At 40.4% G+C, this 12,660-nt stretch overlaps 1 protein-coding gene across 4 annotated transcripts in view; it reads right to left on the reverse strand.

Annotated features, from left to right (window-relative positions):
• Nucleotides 1-12,660, reverse strand: part of LOC126252807 (C-terminal-binding protein) — a 211,106-nt gene that overhangs the window by 37,527 nt on the left and 160,919 nt on the right. For all 4 annotated transcript variants that reach the window (XM_049953743.1, XM_049953747.1, XM_049953744.1 and 1 more), the window contains exons 6-8: nucleotides 12,125-12,224; nucleotides 11,765-11,896; nucleotides 117-475 (exon numbers count right to left, since the gene is read on the reverse strand). In XM_049953743.1, coding sequence (XP_049809700.1) covers nucleotides 117-475; nucleotides 11,765-11,896; nucleotides 12,125-12,224 — 591 coding nt within the window. The remainder of the gene's footprint in view (nucleotides 1-116; nucleotides 476-11,764; nucleotides 11,897-12,124; nucleotides 12,225-12,660) is intronic.

Genomic DNA, 12,660 nt, shown 5'->3' on the forward strand with positions numbered 1-12,660 from the left:
CTGCTGTTAGCAGAATGATCAAAGGATACAATCCCTACAGTTAGAGAATAATTTCTGTATCTTGACAAAGCCGTGCAATTAACATAAGACAAAACCAACTACTTTTCAGGACTTACTATACTGTGAGGAAGGCCAGGGACAGCGCCTGCTCCTGCACCTGCCGCACCGCCACCAGCACCAGCTGCTACTGAGTGTGGCACCTGGTCGTGTGGTGTCGTTGAGTGTGCCTGCTGCACAGGCAGAGCTCCAGTGTAATAACCACCATTCATGCCATCTGCGTAACCTGCGGCAGCGGCAGCTGTCCCTCCCAGGAAGTATTCCTTATTCACACAATTGCGTAGGCAGTCAGGAATACGTCCAACAATAGCCCGCCTTATTTCACTGGCTGCCATCTCGCGCAGTTCTGTGCACGACGCATCCGAGTAGAACGCTGCATGAGGTGTACACAGCAAGTTCGGCGCGTCTTTCAGTGGACCTGAAAAAATGAAATCGTGTAAACTCTACATAACTTCTTCAAACAATGGAAAACCCAGGATGGAATGTAACAATATTATGAAAAGGAAAGTTGCCACTCACCATCTAGCAGAGAAGCTGAGTTGCAGATAGGCACAACAAAAAGACTGTCACAAATAAAGCTTTCGGCCCCTATGGCCTTCCTCACACACACACACACACACACACACACACACACACACACACACGACTGCTCTCTGGCAGATACAGCATTCACTGTGACTACAGTCGCGTGCGTGCGTGTGTGTGCGTGTGTGTGTGTGTGTGTTTCTGAGGACGGCTGTAGGGGCCGAAAGCTTTATTCGTGACAGTATTTTTGTTGTGCCCATCTGCACATCTGCAATGGTTTTAAAACGTATTAAGATGAGGCCTCTCTAAAATGGCCAATGTTATATAGCACTGACCTCTGGCTAAGTTTACTTTATTAAATCCTCAAAATCTTTCATAGCAGCATAGCCAGATACAATTTCTGTTGGTATTCAAGCCATGTCGATTGTGACCCCATTTCAGTAGCCAACACGATTTGGACTAGATAACATCTGTGCTTTGCCATGATACAGTATTTTGAGAAAAATCCATTTGTGATCTTGATGCAACGAACTTTTTGACAACAGTTCAACATTCAGTGCTACAATACCGTTCCTTATGTGACCACAATTTGGTCCTGGATTCAGCAGGAAACTGGTAGCACACTGAGAAGAGAGAGACCGGGCCGATTAAGATCCATCAGAACACAAGAAAATGTGCAGATTGTGAGCTGCAGTTCAGCAATCACAAAGAAGTTCTGCTCAAAGGCATTCAGTTACACTGGGGATTTCAGACTTCAGTTTGAGCAAGATTTTGCATTTTGATTTGAATTTCCATCAGTTCAAAATAATTATGGTTCAAGAATTGAGCCCAGCAGACTACATCAACCACCAAATCTGTGCGAGCAAATGCTTACACAGATCCCTCTGGAGGCAGCTTTCTTCAGAAGCAACGAGGCACATTTTCACTTCAGTGGCAGGGTGAATAACCGAAATTTTCACTACTGGGCTGAAAATACCCCTGAATTATTCACGGAAGACTGTCACTTTCCCCTGTACTATCAATATGGTGTGTAGTATCACAGTTTGGCTTGACGCACTGTTTCTTCCATGACGAAGGTGTGATTGAATTCCAGACATTATGTTGAATGTTACAAAATATTCTGCAGCCCAGAATGGAAGAGACTGTGGAAGAAGAGGGATTAGGGGACTTGAGGTTCCAACAGGATGAGGCTACAGACTACACAGCCCAAATTTCATTTAATGTTTTGAGCCAGACGTTTCTGCGACATCTGGGGGGGGGGGGGGGGGAGGGGGGGGGGGGAGCAACCTAGAGACCAGTGAAATTATTTTGTTTGATCTTTGGATATTACTACAGAAGCCACATAGTGATAAAATTTCTATCTATAATTTATTGCTTTGACGTCTTCAGCGAAAACTGCATGTGACGAGTGTGTGTGTTAGCTTCAGAGTTCACTTTATTGCAGCTTATCTGTGGTGCTCATTTAGTGGCCATAAGAGCACCAGCACTGAAAAAAAGATGGGAGTGGCAACAACTACAGGTTCTCGGTAATGTATTCCCAGAGTTATTAACTCATATGGTATGCAACTTCTTGGTGACAGCTACAGCAAATTTAGGAGACATGTGAGTATTCTCGTTCAAATCCCAGGATGTTATCTTCAATTTCAAGGTGCCTTGTTTAGCAGACTTCTTGGTCAAATGACTTGCAAGTTAGTTTCCTGGGATTCCAATGTTGTTAAGAGTCCAGACAAACAGGATCAACTTTCCAAGAGTTTTGCAGCAGAGAAATGAGATCTTGAAGTGACATTACCAGTGGGTGTCAAGGGTAACAGCAAGTTACAGCTTGTGAACAGCTCTGTGAGTCACACCAAATTAGGAAGCAAATTAGGAAAGTCTCAGGTGAACCAGTGTGGAGATATAAAAAAGAACTACAGTTCTACAGTAAGGACATTACACTTCCATGACAGGGAGTACTTGCTGCCACCATAGTATGTATGAACTGTTCAGCCATCAACATATGATTTTGAAACTGCCTTTCACAAACCCTTGCCATAGAGATCGTATCCCTGTGGAAGGCTGAAGTTCAAGATCTGCCCAATCCACCCACCCAGTCCTGTCAGATGCATATCAGAGGCCTGCTCACCTAAGCAGCCATGTCATACACCAGCTCTGCTGCAATCACTGCAAAGCTTTTTATGTCGCTATGGCTATCAGCCAGCTGTCCACCAGAATCAATGGCCAACAACAAACTGTGGGCGAAAGTGAAGTGGACCACTTTGTGCCACAACACGTAGCTTTATGTTAATGGCTGCTTCGGAACCCAGGGGGCCATCTGGATCCTAAATCCACCAACAGCTTTGCTGAACTGCACAGATGGGTGTCGCCCTTACAAGATGTTCTCCACTCCTGGCCTCAATCTACAGTAACTCACTGTCCCCTCACCATCCACGCAACAGTTTATCCGTCTGATGTTATCTCACCTCCTCCAATTACGTCCCCTTACCCTCATTGTGCACTGCTCTCTGCCAATGCGCCCATCTGTCCTTTCCCTTTCATGTTCCTCTCGGGCGTGCCAGAAAAATTTTTCCGGGTAGCATATGGTTGCTTGTTGCTACTGCAGATCACAACTAAGGCTGCGGTCACAGTGGCACCGATCTCGGTGGCTTCCTCCAACTACCGACATGGGCCGAAGACATCCCATATTTTCAAATCAGTATGCCACTACATGTATGGTCACAATAGCTGATCTATTCGCCCAAACATACAGATTTCTGACAATAACTGGTGAAATTCAAATCAGTTGCTTTCTTCGGTCATACTGGCCGACACAACAGAAAACATGGACTGTGAGAAACTGATAAGTTTAGTCAAAGGAGGAGTTTGCAGCATCCTGAAGATGAAAAATATAATTGGGATATAGTTCGGAATCTATGGAATGAAACCGTAGATTTATTACAGACCACGAGTAAGCAAAATCTATATTGCGGATTTTAGGTGTAAATTGTAACCTCAAAGACTCTGTTCCAGTGAGAAATGCTTAAAGCTACTGTACTGGCTCTTTTTGGGTTGTGGCAGAAGGACATTAGTTGTCTATAAATTATTATTATTAGCACTTAAAGGTGTTTTTATGCAAGCAGGGTGGTGATTCTGTTACATAAACTGGTTTGCAAATGTAGTGAATGTTTTTAGTGCTTTACGTGTTCAGAGTATCTTACTCTAAACTTTGTGTTCGTTTTCACAAGTATGGTTAATGACAGTCGTCCAAGGTTAATTGACCTATGTCTGCACAACTTCAAATAAATGCAGCAGAACAGTGTTTGTACTCTCACTTTTCAAGGTCACTATGCACCACCTTGAGTATGTAACAGAACGTCTCTCCCTTTGTTTGATGTATTTGTAAAACTTGTCCAGTAATTCCAATAACTGAGACAGAGTATACAGCACTCATCACTTTCTTTTCAAGACGAATGTACCTCATTCACGTGCATTTAGCATCATCTTAGAGCCAATGCAGTACTTGTTTCCAGGTACAGAGGCAATGGGATATGCATTCCATCCATGGGGATTAAAACCATATCTACTTCTAACATAATATAACCACCTTGACCCTGCCAAAAAATGACTATGGAGGTTCGATGTGCCATGACCCAAGCTTTTGGCCGATGTTATTGGGTGACCTTTGGCGATGGCGTGGGATGACTGTTGATAGTGCCACTGTGAATGCAGCCTATAAGAGAGACACTTCAAGTAGATGGAAGTGTTAGAAGATACTGCTCATTCAAGTCTCAGCTTCACATGCACATGAGCCTGCTGGCAACTGCTCAAACGAACCCAATCTACAAAGTCTGCTCAAAAAATTTCAGAACTTTGTACACAAAATTTTTCTATGCTTACCTTTTACTTACTGTGCATGGTCTACTTCGAAGTACTCTCCTCCACAATTAATACACCACTCCCAACACCATTTCAACTTCCAAAAGCAGTCTTGGTATGAATGTTGCTGGACTGGGTGAAGAGCGGTCTGCAAATTTCCTTTTAGCTCATCTATCACTGCAAATCTTTGTCCTTTCAATGGGGTTTTCACCTTTGCAAATAATGAAAGTCTGCACGGGTCAGATCTGGAGAGTAGAGAGACGGAGGTGGCACAGTGATTATGTTTTTGTACAATAGTGCAAGGATATATGGGCGGGTGCTTTATCGTTATGCAAGAGCCATGAATTGTCTCACCGCACTTCAGACTGTTTCCTTCTCACATTTTCTTGCAGGCGTCTCAACATATCCCAATAGTATAATAGATTAACAGTTTGTCCTGTGGCACGAATTCATGACGACGTTAATGACACGAGTTGTCATTGGCAGAAATTTAAGGGCATCCCGAACAAGGGTCATCTTTAACTTCTGTCCTGCCATTGATAAATCATGTGAACCATTCGTAACACTGAGTACAGCTGAAGCACTTCTCATCGCAGGCTTCCTGCATCATTTGGTCTGTCTCTGTAAAGGTTTCCTCGAGTTTCACGCAAAATTTAATGCAGATGCTTTGCTCTTCTAACTATGCCACCTCAAAATTCGCAAACTGTGCGACAATGTTCTATTCAATACAGCACTGAACAGTAACTAAATGACATACAACAATGAAACTTCCCGCAGTTACACAATAAACACATACATGTGCAGGAATGATAACCAAACTTTACTCCAAGACACCATCAGCACAAAATTCAAATGTTTTGGAATTTTTTGAGCAGACCTTGTAAACAGTTGTTTTGTCACACACATCGTAAGTATGAAGTCTTGCAAAGCCTTTGACACATTTTGTTGTTGGCAGACGCTTGTGTGTGTACTGTGTTTTTTGTTGTAAATGGTACATTTCATTTGAAACCTAAGTTTTAATTCCCCCCCCCCCTCCCCTCTCGTTTATGTTTCATTGCTGCAGCATTATTCTGCAGTAGCGGGATACAGTAAAATTCTTTCAGTTCTTACCAGGCAAAATTTACTGAAAATTAAAACAATGAAAAATTACTAAATTCTAAAAAATTACCTGGTTTTTCATCGTTTTCTCCCAGGTGAAAAAACTTTCCCAGGTTCTTCCCAGAGTTCCCAGTTGCCCGTGGCGTACACATACTGTTCTGCGATGCTCACTGAGAAAATATTTCTGGTTTTTCATCCAGCATAGCTGCTTGGATTGTTACGTATATCCTCTACTAACTTTGCTTTAGCACGTGAGACGCTTGTGGTGGAAAGTGGGACACTAGATGTTCATTTTAATGTGCTGACCTTCCTTGGGAACAGGTTTCTGCAACATGTAAGCATAAGAAGTGGCGAAGACGGGAGGGGGGGGGGGGGGGGGGTTGTCATCACTTTGGATTCCTTTTTGGCTTTTGCATACGGAATCTGCTTGGTCACTTATTTCCTAAATTTTCTGTCCTTCAGCACAAACAGGGCAGCCTGAGCTCCAGACTGTGGGACTCCTAGAACAGTTAATGCAGACTGCTGGACATAGACATTTAGTTCCAGCCTCAGTGCTGCCTTTCTACACTTCCCACTTACTGTTTCTCCTCTGAAAATCAGTGTAGTGTGGCTGAAACACTGGCATTTGTAGCACCCTTAGTCTGAGGAATGTTGCCATTGTCTGGTCACGCACACCATGGTAGGGAGTGGGAGGTAGGGGCTTAGAGCAGAACACATAATCATTAGCTGGCTGAAGTTCATATTGAATAGTGCCTAACGACTTGGTTAAGGTTAATTGATACCAATAATGTCGTTTCCGTGCGAATTTGAATGTGGTTTTCTTTATGTAACTCTCTCCCTGTGGCTTGAAACTGTATTCCTCTATTATTGTTATTGTTGTTGTTGCTGCTGGCAGGAGTTGCTACCAACCAGTTGAAAAGGGTGTATTAACTGTTAGCGGTGTACATGTTCCAGTCGAGTGGTCAGCTCTCTGAATGGTTTTTGTAGTGTTTAGGTTGCTACAGGGAATTGTTGACAGTGCAGTAGTGGGAAGTTTAACCATCTCATTTATCAAAGCGAGGCTGGAAAACCTAATTAATACCGACTTGCAAGAAAATAATTTGGGATTTTCCCCAGATTTCATGGTTAAAAATACACTTTTCCCAGATGAAAATACACTTTTTTCGTGTTAAGTGACAGTACACTTTCCCTTGTAGCTGTAAAGCTTATGAACAGTGAATGGTGAAGGTTTTATCCACCAGCTTATAACTTCTTGACACTTTTGGAAACTCAACACAGCAAAAAGTAATGTGATTTGGAAAGACCTTTGACACACAACAACATGTACACTATGTATTTTCTTATTACGAAAGTAAAAATATGAATTCCAACAAATACAGCAGATTAGTTTCAGAAACACTGAAATCGCGACTTCAATGGGCTTTTGTCAGCCAATAATTGTATGTCACATGATTTCTCCAACCGATGATAGTGGATATCACTTAACCCTTAACTCACGAGGTGTGGTCTCTCAGATCGCGTGAAAATTTTTGAACTTGCTCTCCAAGGCCAGAGTTGGTGGAATGCTTCTGTACTCCCCCTACCCTCCTCAAATTGCCACGCCTATGACGATTTGTTGTCTGTTGCGGTATCGCCTTCTGTGTTTATTGTTTACAAGTGTTACTGAAAGGTGTTGGAGTCTCTTAGACCGTGCCTCATGAACGCTGCCCGTTTTCTTCAGTACGGTACTGTATAGCTCAATGTGTGTTGGCACAAATGTGTGATTTTTAATTTTCTCGAGTTCAAGGATATAGATCAAGAAATAAATGAAAAAGATGACAACTTTACATTAGCCAGTGATCACATATCTGCCATTGAACAGGAATATCACTGAGGGGAAGAACTTCAGGAAAGTTGTTATGGGGATCTGTCTCTTCTTTAATGAAATACTTGAAGTGTCCATTAAAATCGAATGTGTTCCGAGTGAATTTAGTTTTATTTGGAAATTTATTTGCTACGGAGATTGTTTAATTTTCCAAAATGTTAAATTCAATACCCTAACAGTGTATTTGTGTGTATTATTTAATAGAACCATACAAAATTATGTGCTTTTGTGTGATAAAACATTAAATTGCTGCAGGCTTTGTTTAGTGCAATAAAATAAACTGGAAGCAATTTAAACACCACTTAAATAATTGTAAAAATAAATTTCATATAGCCTACACTAAAAATTTCAAATTATTTCTGCCTCAAATCTTTGTTTAAATATAGCGGTCCCAGAAACCCCACCTCGAGGTATATGTTATAGAAATGTCACCTCGCGAGTTGAGGGTGAAGTACAACGAACACAGAAACAGGTGAAATTAATGGTTTAAATTAATATACATACAGTATAGCTACAAGCGAAGCTACATCTAATATTGGTCCTTTGTGTGTTTCCCTTCAAGCCATATCAAATAAATATTTGTTGTAAAATTTTAAATAATGACAAATGGCTGGTTTTCTGGGCCCGAATTTTTTCGAAGTGGCTAGTTATCAAAGCATTAAGTTTTGAATGAGAGTCAAACAATCTGTGAGTTAAGAAAGTTATCACAGTCTCACACGTAACAGAACTCGTCTTGTGTGAAAAGAAATTCACTTTGCAATATTTTCTTACAACCTGTTAGAAATAGGTTAATCTGAACAGTTGCCAGACAGCACCAGAAAACAGGTGTTAAGGTATGCCCAGACGATGCACACTCTCTGTGCACAATCATAGATGCACGGAAATAAAAGTGCATGCAAAAAAAAAAAAAAAAAAAAAAAAAGAAAAAGAAAAAAAAAAGAAAAAAGAAAAAAAAACACGTGGAAAAATGCACATACAGAGGGGCATTCTTGTGTCGACACATTGCCTCACTGTGCAAACCAGTCTGCTATGTATCCCCTGCTTTGTGAGCCCATGCTGCATTTATTGCGATCAAAAGTGACAGTAGATAAAGGAGAATCTAAATAACAGAGGTATGAGTAACGTGAAGACAGAATATTTTGTTGACAATTTCAGGTGGTCACAGCAAGATTTTAGATTTTCTGCTTGGGAAACTGCAGCGGTAAGGCTTAGCTAGTAACCAGCAACTTATGTATCAGTTTGAAGTACTTTTTTCGTATTCTGAAACAAAGCACTTCAGTGATTACTCCTGAAAGTCAGAAATAATTATTGAGGTTCTTTGTTGTTATGTGAAGGTTAATAAACTTTCATGGCTCATTTGTACTTTATTTTATACAAAAAAAGTTGTTTACACATCAATATTCTTCATTTCTACTTCCAGTAGTTTTTTGAGGAGCTACACCTACCCTCCATTTCTTTTGTTCATATTTCAGGCTTCCCAGTTGTTGCGCTATAGGTCACCATAGCCTGAACATTTGTCCACACTTCTCACACTCAGTTTCATTGAATCTGTGGCTTATACTCCAAATTTTCCCCACTTAGAAGGTTACAGTATGTTATTCTTTACCGTAGTATGATCAGGGACTTGTTACCTAATAGCACTTGACGTTCAGGGCATCACATCTCAAGTTTTTATTCAAATCATTTTTGGAAGCAGCAGCATTCCACATGACTTTTCTTTATAATCATCTATAAATTTACGCGTGCTTCCTCTGGGGTCAACAGACATTACTACATGTTAACTGGTTCACAGCTTAGCCTCGACACACTGCACTCTGTCACACACTGTCTCCAGTTGCCTTTTGTCTGCTAAAGAGCACAAAAACTCCCACCACAGTCGAGAAGTTGTGTGCTAAGTGGACGGCCTCCATTTCGAGGAAATTTTGCCCACACAAATGCGCATGCTTAGCTGTGCTGTTGGGAACTTATACAAATGGCAAAAGTTGAACAGAAAATAGGCATGGCATGGATGCACCTTTACTGTGCATGTGCAACTACAAACATGGGGGAATCCCACGCTTGGTGTTGCCTGTGCTCATATGCCTTACAACACATTTCTGTTTAGAATTTCATGCTTAGTGGGCATAAAATGATCATGTGCAACATGTTGTTAGGAGGGCATTTACAGAATTATTGTACTTATGGCAGTATTGTTTCATTATGTCCTATCCACGTAAGGAATACAAAATAAGAAAGCATTTCTTGGCGTAATATTCATTTCAAAACAGGACCCCACGGCTCGAAGTATCCTAATATTTTGGAACGCGGCAACTTAAACAAAGATTTTTTTTAAGTACTCTGCAACACTTATCTAGCATTTCCAATCAGGTTTCATGACTTTTTTTGAACAGTATAAAAATTAACAAGGTTATCCGTAAAATGAAGGTTATCTGTAAAGCAAAGAAACTTTAAGATTAGCAGTTTGTAATTTACTCCAGGAGTAAATATAAAGTCTTGTGGGTAGGTACAATGATGAAACAGTGTGCTGCCAGTCTATAATTTACCAAAGGATGGTGTTCTATAAACTTAAGACTTAAACAACACATATTAACAAATAACGTCATGTCCAAAGAAGGTAGGAAACACATGTTCAAAAATGTCTTGTGATCAAAACAAGTTGTGTTTCACAGAAAGTGGATTTGTAAAATTCTGCTAAAGCTGTCAATATATTTGAAACAAAACATTTTATTCAATACCACTGACCAAATTTGCCTGTTTAGCCAGCTTAAATTGAACGTTTACGTAACTTCACACACATGTTGCATTAACAGATCTCACATTATGTCATAAAAGAAACAGGTTATCAGAATACTTCATGAGCAACGGAATTTTGTACAACATACTAAAATGTATTAATTCAGCTTGAAGTGCACACTCCTATGTCCAGATTCACACTGAAGTATGCCCCTACAGGAATTAAGCTTATCAGTGTGGTTTTCAGGATGCCAATTTTCTTGGTGGTACCAGTACGTATTATCTCACGATTGATTTGCTACTATGGCATTACACCAAATGTGCACTTTAAACTTGGCGGAAACAAGCCAACAGTGTTGAATGAAAAACTCCACTTTGAATAAACTGACTGCCTCTGCGGGAAAGATTAAGGAAAGCCAAATTTCTTTAGCAAGTGAACAAAAATAACTGATGTTCTGCAAGAAGATTATTGCTCAATTGCCAACACTGCGGAAATAAAATAAAATCAGAAATCTAGAACTCTTAACATATTTCAGTCTTCCCAATGCTTTTTAATTCACCCCAGCCAAAGAAATCCGTTTTGTTTTCATTTGACGTGAGAGCTGTAAATGAAGAGAAAACAGCAAAATCATGAAATGTTTACAGAAGTCACATGGAGACTACATGCCCCCACCCCTTTCCACTACAACTCAGACTGCTCTGCGCATGCGCCAATGTTGCAGTTTGGTGTGCTCAAAAAAATTTCCTGGTTAGTGTCTGGCTTACACAGCTAAAAGCCACACTTCATATAGCAAGAAAAGGGAGAAGTTGCTGCTCAAAAGCAACTTCAGCTCTGCACATGCACACAAAGCCTGCTGCCAACTAATCAAATGAACCTAACGTAAACTTGTGACGCCACACTTATCAAAAGCAGTGTATTGTTACATAGTTTTCATCCTAAAGCCTTTGACACATTCTTCTGTCATCAAACACTTTTGTATGCACTGTGTTTTGTTGTTTTAAATTACACATTTTCTTCGCCACTTACATTTTATTTTGATGTTTTTCTCTGATTTATGTTTTATTTCTACAGTATTATTTTGCGGTAGCAGGCTAAAGCAATATTCTCTGTTAGAGTATCTGGAAACTAAAACAATGAGAGATTCCTGGGTTTGTCCCAGATGAAAAACTTCCTGGGTTTATCTCGGATTTCTCGGTTGTCCCAGGGTGTATAAACCCTGATTTGATAGAGTAGTAGTGCAGAGAATTAATGACACATACAACAACAGAAGTTTCCAATTAAATATACAGAGCAGTATACCAAGTAATTTTATTCATTTGCTGCTTTTCACCAAGATCAAAAATATTCACCCACAGATGCAGGTGTGATTTTGCTTTAACGCCCCTGAAGCTCCGAGGCACGCATGAAAAGAAGAGCTTCAAACCTTACTGCCACTAAATCTTGGAAGATAAGCAGTAAATACAGAATCACAATCATCAGCTTGTAATGCTGCACTCTGCTCAGTTATTTTTCCTGTAACTTTTAAACTTTCCGCAACGGCTACAGACCACACACAGCAAGAAAATAGTGACAGTATACAGAGGTATTAAGATGTTGGTACATATTAAGATGTTGACAGACAACTTTTTACAAACCTTGGAATACATTATATGGTTCATTCTCATGAACATCAAGTGCTGCAGCACGTATGCGACCTTGCTTTAGTGCTGTAGCCAAGGCATCATCATCCACGAGGCCACCACGTGCCGTGTTCACCAGGAAAGCCCCTTAAAATAACAAAAAAGGAACTGTAATTGGACTAGCAATTATACTGCAATATAAGCTAAGAAATGCATTACTGAAGTATAAAACAATACTGTATTAGCATTTTTCTGCTTAACAAATCCACTGCTAATTAAGAAAGTTTCTTGTTTTAAATGACTCTCAACATACGGAATACTTAACAGTGCCTTTCTACAAAAATTGTGTGTGTTGAGTGAAAATCCAATACAAACCTGGCCTCATCTGTTTGATGGTGAACTCATTTATTAAATGATGGTTATGCTCATTTAGAGTGCAATGCAGCGACACACAGTCTGACTGGAATAGTAAATCCTGAAACAGACCATATTGCAAATCATATGACTAAACCTAAAATACACCATTTAATGTGTACAAAATCTTAACATTAAAATGTTCTAGGATGCTTCTAGTGCCAGTGGACCACAGAGCGAACACTCAGAACCACAATGGACCAAGAACTGAACACCAGCGCACACTAAACTACTGGGGTAACGCCTAAGGATGTTGCTAGCAGAAGCAGAGTACAAAGGGAACACCTGGAGCCAAAGCAGGCCAAAAACAGAACGCCACTACATGGACAGGTGCACTGGAAGGGTGAATGTCTAAAGAGCTGCTAACAGGAGCGGAAGATAGACTGAATGCTTGGAGCAGGGCATAGAAGAGAGACTGTAAGTATAAATACTGGATCTGTTCTTGATAAACAGTGTCCAGTAGCACCTGGTGAAACCAGTCTAAGGATCGTGCATAA

The sequence above is a fragment of the Schistocerca nitens genome, chromosome 4 (genome assembly GCF_023898315.1).
Source record: "Schistocerca nitens isolate TAMUIC-IGC-003100 chromosome 4, iqSchNite1.1, whole genome shotgun sequence".
Lineage (NCBI taxonomy): Eukaryota > Metazoa > Arthropoda > Insecta > Orthoptera > Acrididae > Schistocerca > Schistocerca nitens.